Source organism: Salmo salar, chromosome 10, assembly GCF_965601325.2.
Source record: "Salmo salar chromosome 10, fSalSal1, whole genome shotgun sequence".
In the NCBI taxonomy this organism is placed as follows: domain Eukaryota; kingdom Metazoa; phylum Chordata; class Actinopteri; order Salmoniformes; family Salmonidae; genus Salmo; species Salmo salar.
The window spans coordinates 115,529,265-115,556,794 of NC_138300.1; the positions used below are offsets into that span (position 1 = coordinate 115,529,265).

Below are 27,530 nucleotides of genomic sequence, written 5' to 3' on the forward strand. Positions count from 1 at the left end.
TTTGCACTACTAGGGTTAGCCTGCAAAACTGTTTAGCTGTCATTTGTTTTCTTGTTTTTGTTACGTGTTCAAGTTTATTAAAATAAACGTTAAAATGAGCACTCCACCCGCTGCGCCTTGGTCTACTCCCTTTGACGGCCGTTACACAGCCAGTGATTGTCAGTTCATGCAGTTCATGCTGAGTTCTGATAGGTTGGAGGATGTCCTCCTGAAGTCGTCATAATTAATATGTAAGTCTATGGAAGGGGCCTCCTAGGTTTTGTATTGAAGTCAATGTACCCAGAGGAGGATGAAAAATAGCTGTCCTCCGGCTGAACCAGGGTGCTACCCCAGAAAGTGTTGTTGATGCAACTGTAGACCTTCATTGTAACAGTCTGTTTTAATCAGTTATTTGGTGACGTGAATATATTTAGTATAGTTTTATCTAAAAATTATAACTAAGTGTTTCACTGTTTTTATTTTTCTGAAATTCACTGAGTAGGATGGTCCTCCAAGGAGCTTCCACTGGTGTGTGTGTGTCTGTCATAACTCACTCATGGGATTCAAAGAAGAATGAATGTCAAATAGAATGCTGGATGTGGATGAATTGATAGCATTGCTCTTACTTTCAACTGCTGTGAAACAATCCGCAACTGTGCCACTCAGTGTGACGTTTGAGCCTTGCTGTGTGACGTTTAATTGTGCAGGCAGGCAGGCAGGCAGGCAGGCAGGCAGGCAGGCAGGCAGGCAGGCAGGCAGGCAGGCAGGCAGGCAGGCAGGCAGGCAGGCAGAAAAGGAAACTTATCTGGAAATCAGCTCACAAGAAGCTAGATGGTTACATAAACCAACCAACCCAAAGAGTTTTCTGTAATGGAATGAAATGCTTTAAATTCAAAGTCTTAGGCTCTTGATTTGATTACCACTTATTTAATATTGCACTAAAGAACAAAAAAACAATGGGTTTGTTTCACTCTCAAGTATTAAAGATCCAGGATGGTCTTTAATAATATTGAAGTGGCATGGCCACTGAGTTCTTGTTCTAATGGCTCACTTGGAATATGTTCTGGGATTCAGCTGATAACATTGAGGAGTTTACAACATCAGTCACCGACTTCATTAATAAATTCATTGACAAAGTTGTCCCCACAGTGACCGTACGTACATACCCCAACCAGAGCCATGTTGCCATTGGCAACATCCGTGCTGAGCTAAAGGCTAGAGCTACCACTTTCAAGGAACGGGACACCTATCTCGATGCTAATAAGAAATCCCACTACGACCTAAGATGAGACATCAAACAGGCAAAGCGTCAATACCGGACTAAGATGGAATCCTACCACGCCGGCTCTGACACTCGATGGATGTGGCATGGCTTGCAAACTATCACGGATTACAAAGGGATACCCAGCCACAAGCTGCCCAGCCTACCAGACAAGATAAATGCCTTCTATGCTCGCTTTGAGGCAAGCAACACTGAACCATGCACGAGAGCACCAGCTGTTCCGGATGACTATGTCATCTCGCTCTCCATAGCCGATGTGAGTAACACCTTTAAACAGGTTAACATTTGCAAAGCCACAGGGCCAGACGGAATACTAGGACATGTACTCAGAGCATGCGCTGACTAGCTGGCAAGTGTCGTCACTAACATTTTCAAGCTATCCCTGACCCTATCTGTAATACCAACTTGTTTCAAGCAGACCACCATAGTCCCTGTGCCCAAGAACGCCAAGGTAGCCTGCCTGCCTAAATGACTATCACCCCGTAGCACTTACATCGGTGGCCATGAAGGGCTTTGAAAGGCTGGTCATGGCTCACATCAACACCATCATCCCAGACACCCTGGACCTAATCCAATTTGCCTACCGCCCCAACAGATCCACAGATGACACAATCTCTATTGCACTCCACACTGCCCTCACCCACCTGGACAAAAGGAATACCTACAGTACATAGTTACCTCAATGACCTCGTAACCTTGCACATTGACTCGATACTGGTAGTTCCTTTATATAGCCATGTTATTTTTTACTCAATTTTGTTATTCATTATTTACTGTGTATTTATTCCTCATGTCACTGTTTGTAGTTTAATTATAATTTGTTTATATTTATCTTCAATGCTGCATTGTTTGAAAAGGACCTGTAAGGAAGCATTTCACTGTTAGTGTAACCGATGTGAAATGGCTAGTTAGTTAGCGATGGGTAACGATGCTTCGTGGGGTGTCAGTTGTTGATGTGTGCAAGGGTCCCTGGTTCGAGCCCAGGTTGTGGCGAAGAGAGGGACGGAACCTACACTGTTACATTAGTCTTCGCCTGTTGTTTATGAAGCATGTGACAAATAAAATGTGATTTGATTTGATTTTACTTGTGACTTGAGTTTGTTGTTTGCTTGAACTGCGTATGTGATGGCAAATCCAATTATTCAATTGGCATTTAATTGTAAGAATGTTGGCCAAATCTTAAGCCTATAATGTCTTGTGCTTCATTCACCTTTGGATTACATTTTTGGGAGGAAATCTCCCTTATTTTTCAGCTTGAAGTCATGCGAGTTCAACAACAACTCAAATACTCAGGTAGAGTTTTACCTGGTCATGTAAAGAAAAGCTCTGGCTTAGCATTTGATGTGATCTCACATAGTAACTAGTGTCAAGCAGTAAACAAGCGAGATTCTCTCCAAACAGGACAACCTTAAAGCCATAGCATATGATGATTAGGCTACCATCTGCTTGTTATCATTATGTATGACTAAAAGTGTTATTGCAAGTAGTTGATTCTATCACAACAAAGGTTGAGGTATCAAAGCAAAAGGTGAGGGTTGCGGTATGTCTGGGTTCTCTTGTAGGTTGCACAATGTCTACTACAGATTAAGATATATTTTATATCTAAAAACCACAGGCACTGTTCATATTTGCTTGCAGTGCACCATTTTACATGGTGGAGTACCTAGCTTTTAGGTGGATTGGTTAGGCTATTATAGTTAGTTGCATTATTTGTGGAACAGAGAATAATGCCCGCCTACACATCAAAGTGAAGTAGGATGTCTCTTGCATACGGATCAAAACCCAGATGGCCTGCGTAAATATATTGGCAAACTTGAATTATTGAGTTGGGCTTGTTTGGTACGTTAATTAAATTTGTTGTACACCATTAGAAATATGACTGAGACGTCAACCGCACAGGGACTGCCTCAGCCATAGATGTTCATGCATACCTCTGCCTGAACACTTTCTACGCGACTCGAGGAAGGAGGGCTTGTGCAATTGGTTGACAAGAGCGCAGTGCGCTGACTGTCCTCAAAACAACGAGAGGCTGACTGCTTAGTCGTTATGGATTTAAATGACCTGTAAGCAGGATCAGCAGGTTGGACAGGACATCCTTACACTATTTCATCCATTGCAGGTAAAAAGTGGCTGATACATCTCTGTATTATGTTGTTCAGTGTACATGTCTGTGGCTCGGTGGGGATGTTGAAACAATGACTAGCCTTGTCACAGTAAACTATTATTTTGTATGTTTAAATGCATATTTCAAAATGATACATGCCATCTCAATTTCTCACGTAGGACAATAAAACCCTTTAATATGCATGCTTAATAACGATGTAATAAACATTAAACGAGATGTGTATCTCTTTCTCGAAAGTTTTGTGAATAAATATACGTTTTAAATTTGGATTCTGATATAAAATGTTGTGAACTAGTTCTTTACTTTGTTTCTTGCTTCTTTAACTTAAAGTGTAAAGAGAGCATGTTTACATGCTGCAGTGATGTGGACTGGTTGGACCCGGCAAGGTGAGAGGCAATTCAGAGAGCTGCTGATAACGTTATAGTTTTGAGTCTGAGCCAGCGTTAACAAAGTTGTGTTGTACTGTACAGACATGAAACTAGCTACACAAATGGTTAAAGTGAATTAGACAGTAGTTTAAGTTTACAGACAGCTCGGTGGCAAGTACAATTCTGTATTTCATATTACAGTACACCTAACTGTAATATAAATACGATATCGAAGCAAGTACTTGTGTAATGGCACACAGTACAATACCGTTACATTGACTATTATGCTGTAATTACAAGGTATTGGTGCAAGCAGGTTGGCTGCTAGGTAAAGTGTTTACTCATTACAGTATATTAATGAATAGTTTGTGTTTTATATCATTTGCACATCTAGAGGCCTTAACAAAGGCTTCCAAACTGGCAGCGATTACAGGGAAAAACAGACAAAAAGGACATGGCAAGATGCTCAACCAATCAAGGCACATTGGAAAATAATTGGTACAGCATTCTCACTCACAGGTGTAACAAATAAAGCATCTTACAAGGCACACCTAAAAGAAATGGTAATAAGCCAGAAACAACAATAACATGCACTCATTAGGGGTCAAAAGGTTTCTGGCGTTCCAAAGATAGGTACTATATTCTGTGGGATGGAATTACAGTCCTATTTGAGAGACAGGATTCTTTCCCTGGCCTCACAATTTTCCCACAATGCACCATAAATGACAGTATTCTGCAATAAAACGTTTCAGAGTATTGTTATTAATACTCCCAAATTACCGTATAATATACCGTTTTCCGTTACAGTGCAACTGTACAAAATGTGAGTATATTATTTGGTAGACAAACATTAAGCTATCCGTTGACAGTTTAAAATAGGGAGCTACAAAGGTCAGTTCTAAGTTACACTGACTGACTCTGAGCGCATTGTTTCTGTCCGAAGCGATGCCTGATAGCAGAGTGACCACAACGTCCCGTTTACCTTTCCTATTGTCGGATATCATTTAGTGATGAGAGCCGAGTTTGAGGAGGGGAACCCATTCTGATTCTAGGGTGTCATGTGTACTAATCGAGGAGCGACAGAAGAGTTTTCCCTGTCGTGGAACCCTCACCTGTCTTTGTCAGTCAGGTCTGTGTGCACTTTGCACGGCTGTCAGAAGGTAATCTTGTCAATGCTGCATGCGTTGTGTTCGGTCTATCGAGTTGTTATTGTGGGCCGAGGCTATCCACCCTGTAAGTGTGAGACTTGTGTAACTTGTAACTGATAAATGTATTGGGTTTATCTAATGACAAGACCCCCTTTTGTGAACTGTTGTTTGATAGCATTTTGGTTTGCAATTTGGTTTGGTTTGCACTAATTATTCTTGTTAATGCATGGGTTTCCAAACATGTTAGGCCCACGACCCCATTTTGATATTTGAATTATTGCGATGCCAACCATGTGAAAATAATTATGTAATTCACTTTTTTATTTGGGGCTATGGCAGTGAATTGAAAAACATTCTAAAAGTATTTATGATTGTCTTCTCAACTCCCCATCACATACTTTTAATGTGGGGCTATGACAGTCAATTTGAAATTAGTCTGACATAATGTGTCTTATCTCACCACCACTAATGAGATGGGTGTACTTGATGCATGTCGCGTCAGAGGTCTCAAGTCAGGGGGCGTGGTCGACAGTGCGCACCTTATCTCTGCTGTCACATCCAACCTGTATCGATATTTGGTTTTAATACAGACGAGAGCGCTGATGGTTCTTTCAAGACAACTGGGAACTCGGAAAAATACGAGGTCAAATCATGACGTCCGTGATGTTCAGTTCGGAAAGTCGGAAGCTCTAGAAAGAGGCCCAATTTCCTGAGTTTGGAATTCCGAGTTGGTTGACAGTAAAAAAACAAAACAAAAAAAAAAGAGTTCCCAGTTGTCTTGAACGCACTGAAGTTGGAAGTCGGAGATTTCCGAGTTCCCAGTTGTTTTGAACGCGGCATTAATGCTCAGAGGGAGACGGCAGGGTATTCTTCCAGTTGAGTCAGCAACCAAAACTCCTCCGAATGACCAGTGAATGCATTCGGTCACATGACAGCTCGTTCAGCTGTTGGATTTCACTTACCGGCATGTCAATTGAACCAGGGGCACAACGGATTGGGAATTTGTTCCTAATGTGCTCTTCCAAGCCTTGAAGGTGATCAGTCATCACTCCTGTGGGACACTTACAGATGCTGTTTTCTGTTAGAAACATGCACAGCCGAGGGAAGGGGCATGGTTCGCTTTTGAAAGACTTTCCAATAAGAATTCTTTCCTCTGAATCTGTATAACGTTTTCTATGTCTCCTGCATGCTTGTGTTCAAGGATATATATTTTTTTCATTACACATAAAGTCAACCAAGTCTAATTTATATATCCATTGTGAATGACAGCAGTTCCTCTCTCAATGTGAAAAATCTTTCCAACGCTCCTCGATACCCCCAAGCCTCCGTGTGAAGTAGAACATTGTCATGCTCTGATCCCGTGTCTTCACATAGTTTTGCGAACAGGCGGGCGCGCAGTGGATGTGGTTTGATGTAGTTTACAATCAAAGTTACCTGCTGTAGCATATCTCTGACTTCTGTGCTCAGCTATTTTGAGGACATTTGCTCTCGGTGAACCATACAATGCGTCTACATGACAGAGGGAGACACATTCATAACTAGAGAGCATATGCCCGCGCGCCGTCCCGCCATAGATGGAGCCCCATCTGTGCAAAAGCCCACCATTCGATCCCATGGAATCTGTTTTTGGTCAATATGGCCACGCAGCACACTGAACATCCCCATGTGCAGTTGAATGCTCGGGAATCGTGAGACAGAAAAAGATGTCCTCGTGAATAGCATCCCCCGACATGTATAGCGAACAACATGCAATGCATGGGCATCTCGGTCCTCACAGCTAATGTCAATTTGGAGAGCATAAACTGGGGAGTTTTTGAATCGTTCAGCAGTTAGAGTTTCGTTTTGATTGCTAGCAATATCATAAATTATTCGTTTAACAGTGTTATCTGACAAAGAATGATTCAAGTGCAATGGTCAAGTGCAGACTTTTTCCATGATCTCTGGTTGAATTGTATATTTTAGATTTAAATCATTTTCATTTAGAATGTTAAGGTTAACCACATTACAGTGATTTTGATACAACGACTATATTATAATATATATATATTTGTATGTATATATATTTTTTCTCCACATTTTGTTAATTATCCGGCAACCCAATTTTCATATCAGACGACCCTTGGTTTGGGAACGCTGTGTTAATGTAACTGTCCATAGAAAAGCTCAATTTTAAAAGTTAATATTCTGTTAACGCATACCTAAATAATGTTGCTGACTCATCCTACTGTATACCCGTATTTGTGGAGAAAGCATTAACTGGCGAAAAACAATTTAAAAAAACCACCAAAAAGTTGTATCTTACACATACAGTTTCCACAATTCTTGCTATTTCCTCATAGGGGATGATGTCATACTCCTGCAGAGGATGAGCCGGCAAATCATCATCTACTCACATTATTTTTAATGACCGTTATATACCCACACCTTCTGTTGTTGAGGCACGCCCACACCATTCCAACACAGAAAAAAACTGCTTTTTAACACTTAATTAAAAAATGTGTAAAGGAAAACTATTTCACCCACATTGTAAGTAATTATAGATTATATTTCATAGAAATATTGAAACACTGGACAGTTACTTTAATAATGACTGTGCAGTTTGGCTAATAATGTATTTGCTCACACATTAGACATTTTCTAAAGCTCAAGGGCCCCCTGAAATCTGAAGTGTCATTAGGTCTGGGTCCTACATGCATGTGCTGTCAAAGTGCATTTGAAACAATTTGGTATGGTTACACTGCGTAAGTTCAGTCAGATTCCTTAAGTCAATATCTGCTATGGAATTACTAGGTGTTTACGCACATCACATACTACTTTACCTGTAGGGCCCCTGAAATCTGCAATGTCATTAGCTCTGGGTCCCTAGAAGGATTCACTGCTACACCACCCTTCCACTCTCTGCCTTGGGGGCCGTCATGTGGTAGATGCTTTTTGGGATGTAGAATGTCAACACAGTGTCAACACATTGGGGTCACATTCACTTGCAAGGTTGTCCTATGACCTATATGCAGTCCCATTGAGTCAATGAATCAAATGTATAATGCCCTTTTTCCATCAGCAGTTGTCACAAAGTGCTTTTACAGTAACCTAGACCCAAAATATTGTGCTTCCTAGAAGGAAGAAACCTAGAGAGGAACCAGGCTCAGAATCACTTTATTCACCAAGTACATTTGCACATACCTGGAATTATACTTAGTGAATAAGTGCTGCCAGCAATAGTCAATGTACAGACATAATAAAGACACAAGGTCAACATAGTCAACATACAGCATATACTATATAAATACAGAAAACTTAAAACAAAACTCTGAAGTAAAGCTGATTTACGGTGATGATGTCCAATTTACAGAGCGAAAATATCGATACATGAAGAGGAAGGGATGCTGCCATGACAAATACAGCATATACAGGTACAGTGATGTCCATAGTGTAAATGCAGTATAGTGCCGTTATTAGAATAAAAGGGAGTTGATGGCAAAGTGCAGTGATCGGACAAGGTACAGTGACCGGACAAGGTGCAGTGACCGGACAAGGTGCAGTGATCGGACAAGGTGCAGAGCTAGGACAAGGTGCAGAGATAGGACAAGGTGCAGTGACCGGACAAGGTGCAGTGATCGGACAAGGTGCAGAGATCGGACAAGGTGCAGAGATCGGACAAGGTGCAGAGATCGGACAAGGTGCAGAGATAGGACAAAGTGCAGAGATAGGACAAAGTGCAGAGATAGGACAAAGTGCAGAGATAGGACAAAGTGCAGTCAACAGACAAGGTGCAGTGATCGGACAAGGTGCAGAGATAGGACAAGGTGCAGTGATCAGACAAGGATTAGTGATCAGACAAGGTGCAGTTTTCGGACAAGGTGCAGTGTGGTGGTCTATCAGATTCCGACTGTACTGGATAGAGGTTAACAGTACACTATATCTGACCATCACACTAAGGGCCACTGAAACGTCATCTCTAGTCCGATGTAATTGTTCCTATATCGCCTCCCCTTGTCTTATAGAGACTTATGTAGCCAGTAGCTAGTCAATCACTATGAGTAGGACTGAGTTTGGTGTGGGATTACAATTTGGGTTTTGAGAGGAAAGACCTGACTCTGTCCACAAAGATTGTTGTGGTCTGTTGACTTTGCAAGGTAGTTCTAATTGGAGTCCCATCGGGTCTGGTCTGGGAGATCTAACAGCACACCTCTTTTGAGTGTAATACTGATTTCTGCTGAATAAGCATGTTTGGGGTTTTTAACAATTTTTTAACCTTATTTTATTTATTTTCATCCTTTTTTCTCTCCCTCTGAGTAAGTTAGTGTCAAACTTTTTCAAAGCAGGTAAAACAAGAAAACTGGTGTCGTTTTAGGACTGTGTGAGTTTTAGAACTTTACTTTAGAGTTGAGTAGATTCAGAGTTCAGGAAGCACAGAATGGATGAGAATGGGGCCAGGCACAACAACAAAATAAATAGAAAGAATCAATGACGACAATTAATTTACTAATTTTATTACTAAGAATATTTGTCAATGTAGTTTATTGTCTATGTAAAATCATATTGAATATTTTATAGTTAACCTATAACATAATTACATTGTCAAAACAACACCAAAATGTACTATATTTAGGCATTTATGTGTGTGTGTGTGTGTGTGTGTGTGTGTGTGTGTGTGTGTGTGTGTGTGTGTGTGTGTGTGTGTGTGTGTGTGTGTGTGTCTATTTTTGTGGACCCATTATATTTATAATTTTTTTCTCCTTTATACTGATTTATAAATTCAATATTACATGTATTTTATTTTCATTAGGTGATTGAACATTTATCATGAATTTACGCTACTTTGGTTTCTCTTATATGCAACAGTTTAGTGGTATCCTGTGTAGATATATTTACCTATAAAGAGTTTAGTGGTATCCTGTGTAGATATATTTACCTATAAAGAGTTTAGTGGTATCCTGTGTAGATATATTTACCTATAAAGAGTTTAGTGGTATCCTGTGTAGATATATTTACCTATAAAGAGTTTAGTGGTATCCTGTGTAGATATATTGACCTATAGACTGTTTAGTGGAATCCTGTGTAGATATATAGTATCCTGTGTAGTATCCTGTGTAGATATATTGACCTACAGACAGTTTTGTAGTATCCTCTGTAGATATATCAAATCAAATCTAATTGTATTAGTCACATGCGCCGAATACAACAGGTGTTGTATTTCACCTTACAGTGAAATGCTTACTTACGAGCCCCTAACCAACAATGCAGTTTAAAAAAATACAAGTAATTAAAGAGCAGCAGTAAAATAACAATAAAGAGACTATATACATGGGGGTACCGGTACAGAGTCAATGGCTGGGGCATCGGTTAGATGAGGTAATATGTACATGAAGGTGGTGGTGGTGGGGGGGGGGCAATACAAATAGTCTGGGTAGCCATTTGATTAGGTGTTCAGGGGTCATAAGGCTTGGGGGTAGAAGCTGTTTAGAAGCCTCTTGGACCTAGACTTGGCGCTCCGGTACCGCTTGCCATGCGGGAGCAGAGAGAACAGTCTATGACTACGGTGGCTGGAGTCTTTGACAATATTTAGGGCCTTCCTCTGACACCGCCTGGTATAGAGGTCCTGGATGGCGGGAAGCTTGGCCCCTGTGATGTACTGGGCCATTCGCACTATCCTCTGTAGTGCCTTGGAGTCGGAGGCCAAGCAGTTGCCATACCAGGCAGTGATGCAACCAGTCAGGATGCTCTCGATATCAGGAATCAAGGTAAGACCCAGATCCAGACTGTCGAAGTAACAATGTTTATTGTAGCACAGGGGCAGGCAAAGACAGGTCAAGGCAGGCAGGGGTCGAACATCCAGGGTAAGGCAAAGGTACAGGACGGCAGGCGGACTCTGGGTCAGGGACAGGCAGAGTTCAGTAATCCAGAGGTGGAGCAAAGGTACAGGACGGCAGGCAGGCTCAAGGTCAGGCAGGTACAGGTTCAGGACAGGCAAAGGTCAAAAACCAGGAGGACGAGGAAAGAGAGGCTGGGAAACGATAGGAGCTGACTGGAAAAACGCTGGTTAGCTTGAACGAACAAGACGAACTGGCAACAAACAGACAGAGAACACAGGTATAAATACACGGGATGATAGGGAAGATGGGCGACACCTGTAGGGGGTGGAGACAAGCACATGGACAGGTGAAAGAGATCAGGGCGTGACACTTGATGGTGCAGCTGTAGAACCTTTTGAGGATCTGAGGACCCATGCCAAATATTTTCAGTCCCCTGAGGGGGAATAGGTTTTGTCGTGTGTGCTCGGTCCTCCTTTTCCTGTAGTCCACAATCATCTCCTTTGTCTTGATCCCGTTGAGGGAGAGCTTGTTGTCCTGGCACCACACGGCCAGGTCTCTGACTTCCTCCCTATAGGCTGTCTCGTAGTTGTTGGTGATCAGGCCTACCACTGTTGTGTCATCTGAAAACTTAATGATGGTGTTGGAGTCGTGCCTGGCCGTGCAGTCATGAGTGAACAAGGAGTACAGGAGGTGACTGAGCACTCACCCCTGAGGGGCCCCTGTGTTGAGGATCAGCGTGGCGCATGTGTTGTTACCTACCCTTACCACTTGGGGGTGGCCCGTCAGGAAGTCCAGGATCCAGTTGCAGAGGAAGATGTTTTGCAGAGGAAGATGTCCCAGGGTCCTTAGCATATTGATGAGCCTTGAGGGCAATATGGTGTTGAACGCTGAGCTGTAGTCAATGAATAGCATTCTCACATAGGTGTTCCTTTTTACCAGGTGGGAAGGGCAGTGTGGAGTGCAATAGAGATTGCATCTTCTGTGGATCTGTTGGGGCGGTATGGAAATTGGAGTTGGTCCAGGGTTTCTGGGATAATGGTGTTGATGTGAGCCATGACCAGCCTAGCACGTGAGTGCTACGGGTCGGTAGTCATTTAGGCAGGTTACCTTAGTGTTCTTGGGCACAGACTATGGTGGTCTGCTTGAAACATGTTGGTATTACAGACTCGGACAAGGAGAGGTTGAAAATGTCAGTAAAGACACTTGCCAGATGGTCAGCGCAAGCTCGCAGTACATGTCCTGGTAATCCGTCTGACCCTGTGGCCTTGTGAATGTTCACCGGTTTAAAGGTCTTACTCACATCGGCTGCGGAGAGCGTATTCACACAGTCTTCCGGAACAGCTGATGCTCTCATGCATGTTTCAGTGTTATTTGCCTCGAAGCGAGGATAGAAGTAGTTTAACTCGTCTGGTAGGCTCGTGTCACTGGGCAGCTCTCGGCTGTGCTTCCCTTTGTAGTCTGTAATGCTTTACAAGGCCTGACACATCTGACGAGCGTCAGAGATGGTGTAGTACGATTCGATCTTAGTCCTGTATTGAGGCTTTGCCTGTTTGATGGTTCATCGGAGGGCATAGCGGGATTTCTCATAAGCTTCCGGGTTAGAGTTCCACTCCTTGAAAGCGGCAGCTCTAGCCTTTAGCTCAGTGCGGACGTTGCCTGTAATCCATGGCTTCTGGTTGGGGTATGTATGTACAGTCACTGTGGGGACGACGTCATCAATGCACTTATTGATGAAGCCAATGACCGATGTGGTGTACTCCAATGCCATCAGAGGAATCCCGGAACATATTCAGTCTGTGCTAGCAAAACAGTCCTGTAGCTTAGCATCTGCTTCATCTGACCGCTTTTTTACTGATCTCGTGGTTCCTGCTTTAATTTTTGCTTGTAAGCAGGAATCAGGAGAATAGAATTATGGTCAGATTTGCCAAATGGAGGACGAGGGAGAGCTTTGTATGCTTCTCTGTGTGTGGAGTAAAGGTGGTCCATAGTTTTTTTCCTCTGGTTGCACATTTAACATCCTGATAGAAATTTGGTAAAACGGATTTATAGTTTCCCTGCATTAAAGTCCCCGGCTACTAGGACCGCCGCCTCTGGTTTAACGTTTTCTTGTTTGCTTATGGCGGAATACAGCTCATTCAATGCTATCTTAGTGCCAGCCTCTGACTGTGATGGTATGTAAACAGCTATGAAAAATACAGATGAAAACTCCCTAGGTAGATAGTGTGGTCTACAGCTTATCATGAGATACTCTACCTCAGGCGAGCAATAGCTCAAGACTTCCTTAGATATCGTGCACCAGCTGTTATTTACAAAAATACATAGTCTGCCGCCCTTTGTCTTACCAGACGCCGCTGTTCTATCCTGCCGGTGCAGCGTATAACCAGCCAGCTGTCTGATGATAGTGTCGTAGTTCAGTCACGACTCCGTGAAGCATAAGATATTACAGTTTTGAATGTCCCGTTGGTAGTTTAATCTTCCGCGTAGGTCATCTATTTTATTGTCCAAAGATTGCTAATTTTCTAGCAGAATGGGGGTTTATTCGATTGCCTACAAATTCTCAGAAGGAAGCCTGCCCCTTTTTCTCCGCCTCCTCTTCACGCAAATCACGTAGATCTGGGCCTGTTCCCGAGAAAGCGTCGGGCTCGTCAGACTCGTTAGATGAAAAAAAGGATTCTGCCAGTCCGTGGTGAGTAATCGCAGTCCTGATGTACAGAAGTTATTTTCGGTCATAAGAGACGGTAGCGGCAACAATATGTACAAAATAAGTTAAAAAAAGTTACAAACAACGCAAATAAATGAGCAAAAAAGCACAATCGGTTGGGGTCAGGTAAAACGTCTGCCTTCTTCTTCGGCGCCATTTTAGTTTATATTGATATATTGACCTATAGACAGTTTTGTAGTATCCTGTGATGATGTATTGACCTATAGAACGTTTTGTAGTATCCTGTGTATATATTTTGACCGATAGGCAGTTTGTAGTATCCTGTGTAGATATATTGACCTACGGGCAACTTGATATTAACTGAAGTGTAGTGTGTCCAAATTCCACAGACACCATTCTAATATTAGAAGAAGAGGAAGTCAATTTTTTTCTTTTTTCTTTTCCGCTTAACTTATCTTTTTTTTTTTTTACCAATGATTCCCACGGAGACTCCTTCTAATACTTGGGTCTGCTTATTTAAACTGCCAAACACACAACTGGATGGAAGCCCGATGTTTTAAAGCTAACAGGGAATTCAAGTTGCACAGAAGTGAGCCCCGAGTCAGAGATAGTTAGGGACTAGATGGAGACCAGCTGGACAGTAGCTTATGTTAGTGAAGATGCACGCACATCTTTCCTTTGAGTGGAGGACAAGCACCATCCGGGTTAGGTTCAACAGAGTCCAAGGAGCAATTCACATGCAGTATGTCTAAAAAATAAACAACTCTCAGATGTCATCTCCCTCAGACCCTGGCCTGCCTGGGCAGCTAGCGGGAAGACCAAGAGGGATGATCTCACAGATACAAATGTTGCTTTTAGAAGCTTTAGTTGGATGACTATGGAAAACAAACGCAACACTTTTAAACATTCTGTTATTACATAGATGTGGATTACACAAGTGTAAAGGGGGATTAAAGACCTTTCTTGAAGATGAAGATGGTTTTCCAGAATTTGCTCATTTATATTATTTTGCCAGTAAATCATTATTTCATATTCATGCATATTAATGTACAAAATTATTTATGTGATATGTTGCATGAAGGTATTCTCTGACTCCCCCACATGGTAATAAATTAGGTCAACCTTAACAAAATCATCAAGATGTAGATTTTCTGTGATTGTAAATATTCATTATTTAATATTTTCATATACAGTGGCGTGCGAAGTATACACCCCCTTGGCATTTTTCCTATTTTGTAGCCTTACAACCTGATATTAAAATAGATTTTTGGCGTGGTGTGTATAATTTGATTAACACAACATGCCTACCACTTTGAAGATAAAAAATATTTTTTATTGTACAACAAACAAGAAATAAGACAAAAAACAGATCTTGAGCGTGCATAACTTTTCACCCCCACCAAAGTCAATATTTTTCAAGGCATAACTGCTCCAGCTCCTTCAAGTTGGATGGGTTCCGCTGGTGTACAGCAATCTTTAAGTCATACCACAGATTATCAATTTGATTGAGGTCTGGGCTTTGACTAGGCCATTCCAAGACATTTAAATGTTTCCCCTTAAACCATTCAAGTGTTGCTTTAGCAGTATGCTTACGGTTATTGTCCTGCTGGAAGGTGAACCTCCGTCCCAGTCTCAAATCTCTGGAAGACTGAAACAGGTTTCCCTCAAGAATTTCCCTGTATTTAGCGCCATCCATCATTCCTTCAATTCTGAACAGTTTCAAAGTCCCTGCCGATGAAAAACATCCCCAGAGCATGATGCTGCCACCACCATGCTTCACTGTGTTCTCGGGGTGATGAGAGGTGTTGGGTTTGCCCCAGACATAGCGTTTTCCTTGATGGCCAAAAAGCTCAATTTTAGTCTCATCTGACCAGAGTACCTTCTTCCATATGTTTGTGGAGTCCCCCCAAATGTGTTTGCTTATTTCTTTCTTTAAAGAATGGCTTTTTTCTGGCCACTCTTCCGTAAAGCCCAGCTCTGTGGAGTGTACGGATTAAAGTGGTCCTATGGACAGATACTCCAATCTCTGCTGTGAAGCTTTGCAGCGCCTTCAGGGTTATCTTTTGTCTCTTTGTTGCCTCTCTGATTAATGCCCTCCTTGCCTGGTGCATGAGTTTTGGTGGGCAGCCCTCTCTTGGCAGGTTTATTGTTGTACCATATTCTTTAAAAAAAATTATAATGGATTTAATGATGCTCTGTGGGATGTTCAAAGTTTCAGATATTTTTTTATAACCCAAACCTGATTTATACTTATCCACAACTTTGTCCCTGACCTGTTTGGAGAGCTCCTTGGTCTTCATGGTGCCCCTTGCTTGGTGGTGCCTGTTGCTTAGTGGTGTTGCAGACTCTGGGGCCTTTCAGAACAGGTGTATATATACTGAGACCATGTGACAGATCATGTGACACTTAGATTGCACACAGGTGGACTTTATTTAACTCATTATGTGACTTCTGAAGTTAATTGGTTGCACCAGATCTTATTTAGGGGCTTCATATCAAAGGGTGTGAATACATATGCACGCACAACTTTTCCGTTTTTTTTTGTTACATTTTTTGAAACAAGTGATTTTTTTAATTTCACTTCACCAAGATGGACTATTTTGTGTATGTCCATTACATGAAATCCAAATAAAAATCAATTTAAATTACAGGTTGTAATGCAACTCAATAGGAAAAACGCCAAGGGGGATGAATACTTTTGCAAGGCACTGTATTTTATGGGACAATATACAAATGTTTTTGAGAAAAATATTTAGAAAAAGACACTTTCATTGAGTAAATGTATTTATTAGTTCTCTTATTTTTGTTAAGAGAGATGAAAATGTAATACATTGAAGGTTATTTGTTGATGTGAAAATCTAAATGTATCAATTTTAAGGTTGTGTGTGGGTTGGGGGTCGCCAAAATTTCTGGAGAAAATAATTAGGTCCCCAGGAGTTCTGGTGCAATAAATGGGGTCCCCGCTGAAATAGTTTGAATACCATTGGTTTACCACAGTCAAGGCAAGTTTAAGATATACAATATATAAAAGATATGCACCGGAAACATTTAATAGACACATACTCTATATTATATGTGCCTATACATTTGATCTCATATAGGCCTATTTTATAGCCTACGGAATAGCTTTTTCATAATCTACGGTACTTTTCAACCAACCCAGAATGGATGTGTTGAGACTTGAGAGGTGCACCTTACTGTTTGTCTCCCCAGGTAGAGCCCACCTGACCCACGACCCAGACCCATCAGAAGACCCTCTCCAAGAGCCTGGTCAGTAGTCTGGAGAAGCCATGGAGAGGAATGAGAGGTCCACCCCCGTCCCTGGCAAAGAGAAAGAGGTGGATATCATCAATATCAAGGGCATCGAGGACATAGGCTATGTTCAGCCGGATTCCATAGTAAGTCGGTCACCTTTAGTTTTCAGCAACTTACAAATAAAAGCCCAAAGCACATAGCAAACTGTAGCATCATGCAAAGCATGTGGTTTTTGGAAAAAAACGTAGCAGCACAGGGTGGCTATTTTGAAGAAACTGAAATTGTCACGGTTGTCGAAAGGAGAAGCGGACCAAAGTGCAGCGTGTGTGTCGTTCCACATTTTATTTATTCTGTGAAACTATGCAATACATAAATAAACTGAATGACAAAACAACAAACCGTGACGCAGAGATGAAACATACACTACTCAAAATTAATCTCCCACAAACCCAGGTGGGACAAACACCAACTTAAATATGACCTCCAATTAGAGACAATGATGACCAGCTGCCTCTAATTGGAGATCATCTCAAACAAAGCCCAACATAGAAATACAAAAACTAGAACAACCCAACATAGAAATACAAAACTAGAACATAACAACATAGAAAAAACAAAACTAGAAAACCCCCCTGTCACGCCCTGACCTACTCTACCATAGAAAATAACAGCTTACCATGGTCAGGACGTGACAGAAATATAAATATATTTTGATTTGTTTAACACTTTTTTGCTTACTACATGATTCCAGATGTGTTATTTCATAGTTTTGATGTCTTCACTATTATTCTACAATGTAGAATGATGTAAAAATAAAGAAAAACCCTTGACTGAGTAGGTGTGTCCAAACTTTTGACTGGTACTGTAAATGTCTAGTGGCATATGATATGGCATGTGGTGGCATATGCCTGTTCGCTCACATTAAGGACAGGCAAGAAAAATAGCTGAAGGCATATACGTTGTTCTGAAGAATTATATACATCACTATATACAGTATGTCTTCCAATCACACACTTTTGACTGGTACTCTATTTCTCTACTCTGTCTGCATACGTAACACTCCGCACCGTGACAAGTCTATAACTCTTGACTGACTGATAACATGAAACGATGTCTGCTAGGTGTTGGATATTTTGGGTTGATGTAGACATGGAACAGTTCTGTAACAAGCCTTTTGGGAAATGCTGGCCGAAGTTAATTAGTTGTTTGGCCTACAGGTGGTTTGCTAGACATTTTACGGTCATTATTGAGAAAATATATTGGCAGGGTTGGGGAGTACCTGATTACATGCTACATGTAATCTGATTACAAAAAAACGGTAATCAGTTACGTTACCAGCAAAAAAGATTGTAATCATATTATGTCCTATGATAGCTGTATACAGTAATGTCATAGGCTAGCTGTATACAGTAATTTCCTAAGGTAGCTGTAAGGACTTTCCTAGCTGTATACAGCACTTGGGTCATTGCCAGCAGCATAACACCCTGCATCCCACTGCTGGCTCGCTTCTGACGCAAAGTAGGGTTGGTTCTGGTCAGTCCCTGGATGGGTGACCAGATGCTGTGGTGTTGGAGAGCCAGTAGGAGGCACCCTTTCCTCTGGTCTAAAAAAAATATCCCAATACCCCAGGGCAGTGATTGGGGACATTGCCCTGTGTAGGGTGCCGTCTTTTGGATGAGACATTAAACGGGTGTCCTGACTCTCTGTGGTCACTAAAGATCCCATGGCCCTTTTCGTAAGAGTAGGAGTGTTAACCCTGATGTCCTGGCTAAATTCCCAATCTGGCCTTCATACTATTGTGGCAACCTAATCATCCCCAGTTTACAATTGGCTCATTCATCCCCCCTCCTCTCCGCTGTAACTATTCCCCAGGTCGTGGCTGTAAATGAGAATGTGTTCTCAGTCAACATACCTGGGAAAATAAATAAATAAAAATGGGGAGTATCCTAGGCTAGCTGTATACAGTAACACTAAGCATTGGGGTGATCTGACCACATCCTTATGTTCCCTAGACCTGTGAGAAGTGAACTTTGCCTCAGCTTCCTGTGTGGAGCAGACTGAGACATGTTTTCCTCTGGGACCACTCGCTGGTTTACAAGGCTGCTCTTGTTATGTTTATTAGTTAGTTGTGTATTTATTTTACTTTTTTAGTAGCTAAAAATAAACTGTCCCTGGAGGCTATTTGTCAGAGTTATGCAACGTCACAACATTTTAACATTCTGTCCAGAATTTTTGTTGTTGTTGTGGCTATTAACTAGTAGTTAACAAATATAGTTTTACTTTTGTTGGCTATCTTCAATTACTAACCTTAATTAGTTTTTGTAATAACAGGGCTCATCTGTAAAATATTCTTGGTCTCAGCATGACTCCCTGTCAAAATAAAGGTTAAATTAGAAACAAACAAAAATATGTTTTGAGTCAGAGGTGCGCTTTGGTCTGAAACTGAAAAAGTAAGGACATTCACGAGCACCACATTGCCTACTTTTCCCATGCTCTATCAAGGATTTCCAGCACACAGCTTTGACCTGTTACAGTAGCTGTCTTCGTCTATTGTACTTCAAACATTGTGTAGGCAGGTTGCATAGGATTCAAACCTTCTCAAAAAGCCTAATTCATACTCTTCAGAGCGGTGTCGGTCGGTGCCATTTAAGATGAGGGAGGATCATTCTTTTTTATGAGCATGGCCTATTTTTTCTATTACAGCATATTGGATGACTGTCATTCATATTCCATTCACCCAGGTCAATGTAACAGCGATAGGTTTAGGCTACTACATGATACTCACATTTTCCTTATACCCATCATGAGGTTGCTACAACCTAGCCTATGAATGAAAGTTTACAACATAGGTGCAAATAGGTCGAAATAAAAATTTGAGGCGACAGACAGTGACACATGGACAGACAGTGACACATTCAATACAGCCTTGCACACTCTTGCCTGCGTCTAGCTGATCTAGGGTGTAATCATTAGTCCAACTGTTGCAAACAATAGTTTTTATTGGACAAATTCAGGTATGTTTATCCCCATTTAGTTCCGTTTGCCTTTGTTTAAGAAACGTTTTTCAACAGAATCGTCGGAATGAATGCACCCCTGATCTCACGTAAACACAGTTTACTTTCAAAGCAGCCACATTGTATTCCTTCTCGCATATATGCATTCTCCTCTACTCAACTTTTCCCTTCACTTTTGGACTTCAATGCAGAACACATCAGCTGAATGTGACCAGGAAAAAAAACTTTCCAAGCCAGACCATATCATAACTACTACACACAGCCTACATCATTGTCACCATATTAGCTAAAGTAACATCATAGTCAACATAGCTAATAGAACTAATGAGTTAGTAAACCCGCTATAATCATGCAGTAACGTTACAGTGTACAGTCAGTAAGCAGTTTAGCAGTTACACTGGCAGGCCCAATGGCAGTTAATTACTAAAACCAAAAGCTTACCTTGACTTGGAAGAGTTCTAATGTTGTGTTGAATATAACCAGCTAGCTAACATAGCATCCCTCTGTTTGAACAGGGTGTTTGAGTAGGCTAAACTAGCTAGCTGAATTTGCTAGCTAAGCGAAACTGAAAGTGTAAAAAACTATGAAATCTCTTTCTATCGCTCTCTTGCTTCTCCTTCATTTTGGAAGAAATTGTTCAACTATAGTCTTTCTCTGTCTGAGTCAACTACTCACCACATTTTATGCACTGCAGTGTTAGCTAGCTGTATTTTATGCTTTCAGTACTTGATTAATTCTCTGATCCTTTGATTGGGTGGACAACATGTCAGTTCATGCTGCAAGAGCTCTGATAGGATGTTTGGATGTCTATCGGAAGTTGTCATAATTAGGGCTGTGGAGGTCACAAAATTTCGTCAGCCGGTGATTGTCAAGCAAATAACCGTCGGTCTCACGGTAATTGACCGTTAATTAACATAAACACATTTAGCATCTCCTGGCTGCCACACAAAATGGCCTACAGGCCATTTGAAAAATCCATGTAATATATCCTACACCTTCACAATAAATCCATTAATTATTTTAGGCAGGTCTAAAGAAGCATGATATGATGAAAATGTTGTCTATTTCAGAAGAAAATAATAACATACTCTGAGTTGTCCTCATGTTAGGCCCTGATGTGGCTATGCCAAATGGCTGCGGGCTACACTAGTTCATTTAGCAGACAAGATTTGCTTTTAATTCCATGGCATTATTTTATAGTATGAAGAATTACAATTGAACAAAGCTGAATAAAATATAAATATTTTCTCCAAATGATTTGAGGGAGTGCGCACATGCGGCTATTCTATGTTAAGCGGTTAACAAAGAAATAGCTTCTTCTATATGCTTAATTTAGAGTAATTAATGTAACTTTAGTTGTTCTACAAACATTGGGCTATATGTTTTGATTTTTATTACACTGTAAGGCTGCATGATGCGACTCTAATGATGATTTGAAAAAGTTGCTTGAAAGACATGAGCTCTGCTTTGTTTTTTTGCGCAGGCTGTACACACTTCAATAGTCTCTCATTCACAATTTGACAAGTACTTGATAATGCCTCGAATTTCACAACGGCATTCCCTTTGTGACCTTAATGTACCCTTTTGCGGCCCGGAGATCTGCATTGTGCCCTTCTCCCTGAGTATGCTGTGCAATCCGAAGCTTCTCTCACTCACATGGCTCTCTGTCACATGGCTACAAGTGAAGACAGACACATCGGGGACGCAACTGTGCGCGTCCTTATCCAATTCCGAGGTGCACCAATTCCGATGTGTATATTGAAGATATTGGAAGAACTGTCCACATTTACTTTTCATCAGCCATCAAGCCAACAAGCCAACAAGAGTAGGCACAACGAACAACAAAAGGACTAGCCTATGTCAATCTACTATCTCCCATAGTACAAAAGTTCACCTATTCTATTCTGTGTGAGAAATAAATATTCCAGACATCGTCTGGGACAGTTGTGGGATGCAATAGATCCTAAATGAATACAACCACTAGCATCAAAAAAACATTTTATGCAATGTGGATGATGCAACAGATCAAAACATTTAGCTTAAAATATGTTGATAAACTATTAGGCTATTTCTTCACATTATAAGCGCAGCAATGCACACATGGTAGTAGGCTATAAGCCCGAATGTTCCATTAGCAGAAGACACTATTATCAAAAGTGACCGCAAGTGCGATTATACATGTAATGCTTTTATTATAAAGGTGCACCTGAAAGTCACACACTGCTTAGAAGGCTCTACACCCCTTGTAAAGCGGATTAATGTGCTTAATTTTAAGAGGTTATTTGGCTACTTTAGTTGTGTTACAAACCTTATTGAAACATATAGGCCTATGGGCTAGGCTACGTGAGGTGTGCGACTATGATTTGAAAAAGTTGCAAAAAAAGGCATTGTTTCTTGTGCTGGGCATCATTCACAAGTGATAATATATAATTCACATGGAATAGGCTAATATTGTAAACCCATCAGACTATTCTTGAGTTAACGTTGTCTTTACATAGTGTCACGGCTGTCAAAAGGAGAGGACCAAGGTGTAGTTCCACATTTTATTTAATCTGTGAAACTTTGCAATACATAAATAAACTGAATTGACAAAACAACAAACCGTGACGCAGAGGAGAAACAAACACTACTCAAAAATAATCACCCACAAAACCCAGGAAGAAAAACCCCTACTTACATATGATCTCCAATTAGAGACAACAAGGACCAGCTGCCTCCAATTGAAGATCATCCCAAACAAACCAACATAGAAATACAAAAACTAGAACCTAAGAACATAGAAATAGAAAACATAGAAAAACACAAAACACCGCCTGTCACGCCCTGACCTACTCTACCATAGAAAATAACATCTTACAATGGTCAGGACGTGACACATATACTAAATAATATATGTGTGACATTTGTTTTGATTTAGAATGGACCATTATCATGCACCTGTATCAAAACAGGGGCAGCGGGAAAAAATACATGTCATATATGCACTTAAATAGCGAATGGAGGACGCTTTTCCCAGTGTTTTTGTTTCATGCCAGCCAGGTAGGCTATACTCCTGTTGAAAATATAAGTAATGTGCTTAACATTAGGAAAGTTGAGAAATAAATATAGTAGCCCTAGCCTATTGAAAGCTATTGAGATCCTCATCTTTTTATTAGCGGCCATCACTCTGTTTTCTCACACAATTGCATAGCCTATAGAAATGTGGCGCAACATGAGCTCATGGGCTCTCATGAAGTGTTTGATTAGATTTTCAAAACATTTGAATTGATTTCAGAGTAATTAGAGGGACAATAGAGTTCTAATGACCAGTAGCAGCATCAGAGCTTGGAGAAGCCTAATTACCTTGACTAAACGGTCATGTGACTGCCTTCATGACTCATGACCGCCGGTGTGGCGGTAAAACGGTCACCACAACAGCCCTAGTTATACTTACTGTGTAAGTCTATGGAAGGGGGTGAGAACTATAAGTCTCCTAGGTTTTGTATTGAAGTCATGTACCCAGAGGGGGATGGAAGCTAGCTGTATTCCGGCTACACCATGGTGCTACCCTACAGAGTGCTGTTGAGGCTACTGTAGACCTTCATTGCAAAAAAGTGTGTCTTAATCAATTATTTGGTGATGTGAATGTATTTTATTTAGTTTTATCTTGAAAGGATACGTTTTTAAATGTTTTACTTTTTATTTTATTTCATGAAATTCACTGAGGAGGATGATCCTCCCCTTCCTCCTCTGAGGAGCCTCCACTGCTTCAGAGGGATAATGAAATTCACAGTGTTATGTGTCTGGAACTCTATTGGATGAATGCGTCACCGTTCTTCCATGAGAAAATCCATAATTTGATGTTTTGTTGATGGTGGTGGAAAACGATGTCTCTGGCGCCACTCCAGAATTTTCCATAAATATTCAATTGGGTTGCGCTCTGGTGACTGAGACGTCCATGGCATATGGTTAACATTGTTTTCATGCTCATCAAACCATTCAGTGACCACTCGTGCACTGTGGATGGGGGCATTGTCATCCTATGGGGGCATAGCCAAAATAATGGCATGCACAGCATTTTTATACATGACCCTAAGCATGCAGGGATGTTAATTGCTTAATTAACACAGGAATCACAACTGTGTGGAAGCGCCTGCTTTCAATACACTTTGTGTCATTTATCATTTACTCAAGTGTTTGATTTATTTAGGCAGTTACCTGTATATACACTGGACTTTATGCAAACTGGAAACCACATATCCCGAGGCTGCATTTATTGTAGCTGGGGATTTTAACAAAGCAAATTTGAGGAAAACGCTACCGAAATTCTACCAACACATTGACTGTAGTACTCGCACTGGTAAAACATTGGACCACTGCTACTCAACTGTTCAAAATGCCTACAAGGCACTCCCCCGCCCTCCCTTTGGAAAATCTGATCACAACTCCATTTTGCTCCTCCCTTTCTATAGGAAGAAACTCAAACAGGAAGTACCCATACTAAGGTCTATTCAATGCTAGTCTGACCAATCTGAATCAATGCTTCAAGATTGTTTTGATCACGCGGACTGGGATATGTTCTGGGTAGCCTCTGAGAATAACATTGGCGGATACGGTGACTGAGTTCATCAGCAAGTGTATAGGAGATGTTGTACCCACTGTGACTTTTAAAACCTACCCAAACCAGAAACTGTGGATAGATGGCAGCATTCGCGCAAAACTGAAAGCGCAAACCACCTCATTTAACCATGGCAAGTTAACTGGTGTCGTGTCTTTGGGGCACCATTAAACTGAAGACATGTTTATCAAAATAACTCCCTGTAATTATTATCACGCGATTAAACTGATTAATCGTTTAATTGTAATTAACTAGGAGATCGGGGCACCAAGGAAAATATTCAGATTACAAAGTTATAATTTTCCTAATATAACTTTCCTATATTATAACATTATATTATATTATATTATAGTATAGGCCGATTATCTTCTGGTTTAAATGGTGTATTTTACCTCGCATCCAGTCTCATTCCAAACGTTGTAAATTGTTGTATCTGCACGAATCCAGCCTTTACTAAAGTCATCCATACATCAATTGTCTTAGAATCATTTATTTACTAAACTAAGTAATTCACAGAAAGCATGCAAACAGTAGTTATAGTTACAAAGAAATGGTAGAGTAATGTGCCCTAGTGGGCTAAACAGGCATGGCTGGTGTCTTGTTAAACAAACGGTCATAAAGGGCAGCGAAGGAGGCACACAGAGTTCATTAATATTAACAATTGATATGCTAATCCTTTGCACATGAACGCTCACTCATTCGGGAACAATTGCAATCAATATATATTTATGCTCAGTGTGTCGTCGGGATCCTTGTTGGAGAGTCGTTCTGTTGGAGAGTTTTCTCTCTCTCTCTCTCTCTCTCTCTCGCTCTCTCTCTCTCTCTCTCTCTCTCTCTCTCTCTCTCGGTTAGAATGGATCTTTCAAAGCGACATTCATTAATGTCGTTATAGAATGGATGTTTCGTCGGTCTTTGCGTTCAATGATATAATTTCTAGCTGCAGACTATTAATTAATATCAAAGACTTGTTATTATTCTGTCGGTCTCAATAGTCTAAAAGTTTACCCACGTGGTATAGGTAACTTTCAGTAGAGGAATTGGATGGTCAAACCTTGGCTCTCTCTTCTGAGGTAAGCTGGTCTGAAGAAAGTAAATCAGGGTGGGGTTTTATAGGTGAGAACAGGCTTGTCACATAGAACAGGCTTGTCACATGACACCTGGTCCTGTCTGTGTCCCTGGGGGGCGTGCCGATGACTGATTTAAGCTTTGAACAGAAATACATTCTATCACATTAACATCAGTACATAGCATCTCAACGTATTACAAATAGCTTTATCCTTATTAATACATTTTATACAACCATTTAGATGCAAGTCCCATAGCTGAGGCTATTATATAAACACTTTTATGTTAATATGGCTATATTGTCTCTTCTGAGTATCACAAAATTGTACCAAGCGGACCAGTTCGTAGCTGGATTCTTCACCAATCTTTTATACCTTCTCCAGAACATAAATAACGTTCGGTTCCCCAATTCTGTGAGTTGAAAGAATTGCCTGTGTCTCTCTATGAAACCCCTCTGTGTCTCAACTGGGCCATGTGGCAGGAGATTCTCCTCTAGAATTTTACCACCCCTTCACACAGGGCCTGGGTGGGTTGGGGGATGGTGCAAGGGGGAGGGGGTCAACTGTCCTCCCTGTACTCAAAGAGGGCAACGTCATGACATAGGGAATATGGCCGAATACAAACAGTGTAGTTATCCCCTCTGTAAACCAATCAAACAGGCAAAACATCAGTACAGAGAGAAAGTGGAGTTGCAATGCAATGGCTCAGACACAAGACATGTGGCAGGGTCTACAGACAATCACAGATTACAAAGGGAAAACCAGCCACATAGCGGACACCAACATCTTGCTTCCGGACAAGCTAAACACCTTCTTCGCCCACTTTGAGGATAACACAGTGCCACCGACGGGGCCTGCTACCAAGGACTGTGGGCTCTCCTTCTCATGGCCGACGCGAGTAAGACGTCTGCCGGCTCAGACGGCATCCCTAGCCAGACGGCATCCTCAAAGCATGCGCAGACCAGCTGGCTGGAGTGTTTACGGACATATTCAATCTCTCCCTATCCCAGTCTGCTGTCCCCACTTGCTTCAAGATGTCCACCACTGTTCCTGTACCCAATAAAGCAAAGGTAACTGAACTAAATCACTATCGCCCTGTAGCACTCACTTCTGTCATCATGAAGTGCTTTGAGAGGCTAGTTAAGGATCCTATCACCTCTACCTTACCTGACACACAAGACCCACTTCTATTTGCTTACCGCCCTAATAGATCCACAGATGATGCAATCGCCATCACACTGCACACTTCCCTATCCCATCTGGACAAGAGGAATACCTATGTAAGAATGCTGTTCATTGACTATAGCTCAGCCTTCAACACCATAGCACCCTCCAAGCTCATTATTAAGCTTGGAGCCTTGGATCTGAACCCTGCCCTGTGGAACTGGGTCCTGGACATCCTGATGGGCCGCCCCCAGGTGGTGAAGCTAGGAAACAACACCTCCACTTCGTTGATTCTCAACACAGGGGCCCCTTCAAGGTTGCGTGCTCAGCCCCCTCCTGTACTCCCTGTTCACCCATGACTGAGTGGCCATGCACGCCTCTAACTCAATCATCAAGTTTGCAGACGACACAACGCTAGTAGGCCTGATTACCAAAAATGACAAAACAGCCTAAGGGAGGAGGTGAGGGCCCTGGGAGAGTGGTTCCAGGAAAGTAACCTCTCAATCAACGTCAACAAAACAAAGAAGCTGATTGTGGATTTCAGGAAACAGCAGAGGGTTCACTCCCCTATCCACATCGACGGGACTGCAGTGGAAAAGGTGGAAAGCTTCAAGTTCCTCGGCGTACAAATCTCTGACGATCTGAAATGGTCCACCCACACAAACAGTGTGGTGAAGAAGGTGCAACAGCGCCTCTTCAACCTCGAGAGGCTGAAGAAATTTGTCTTGGCCCCTAAAACCCTCACAAACTTTTACAGATGCACATTTGTTAGCCTCCTATCAGGCTGTATCACCGTCTGGTAGGCAACTGCACCGCCCGCAACCGCAGGGCTCTCCAGAGGGTGGTGCGGTCTGCCCAACGCATCAACTACCTGCCCTCCAGGACTCCTACAGCACCCGATGTCACAGGAAGTTCAAAAAGATCATCAAGGACATCAACCACCCGATCCACGGCCTGTTCACCCCTCTATCATCCAGAAGGCAAGGTCAGTACAGGTGCATCAAAGCTGGGACCGAGAGACTGAAAAACAGCTTCTATTTAAGGCCATCAGACTGTTAA

The 27,530-nt window shown here is 41.6% G+C and overlaps 1 protein-coding gene across 1 annotated transcript in view; it reads left to right on the top strand.

Moving 5' to 3' along the window:
- Positions 1 to 3,171: 3,171 nt before the first annotated feature.
- Positions 3,172 to 27,530, top strand: part of LOC106561616 (anoctamin-1) — a 98,716-nt gene continuing 74,357 nt past the window's right edge. Inside the window, exons 1-2 of the mRNA XM_082957408.1 lie at positions 3,172 to 3,380; positions 16,591 to 16,775. Coding sequence (XP_082813534.1) covers positions 16,668 to 16,775 — 108 coding nt within the window. The 5' untranslated portion in view covers positions 3,172 to 3,380; positions 16,591 to 16,667. The remainder of the gene's footprint in view (positions 3,381 to 16,590; positions 16,776 to 27,530) is intronic.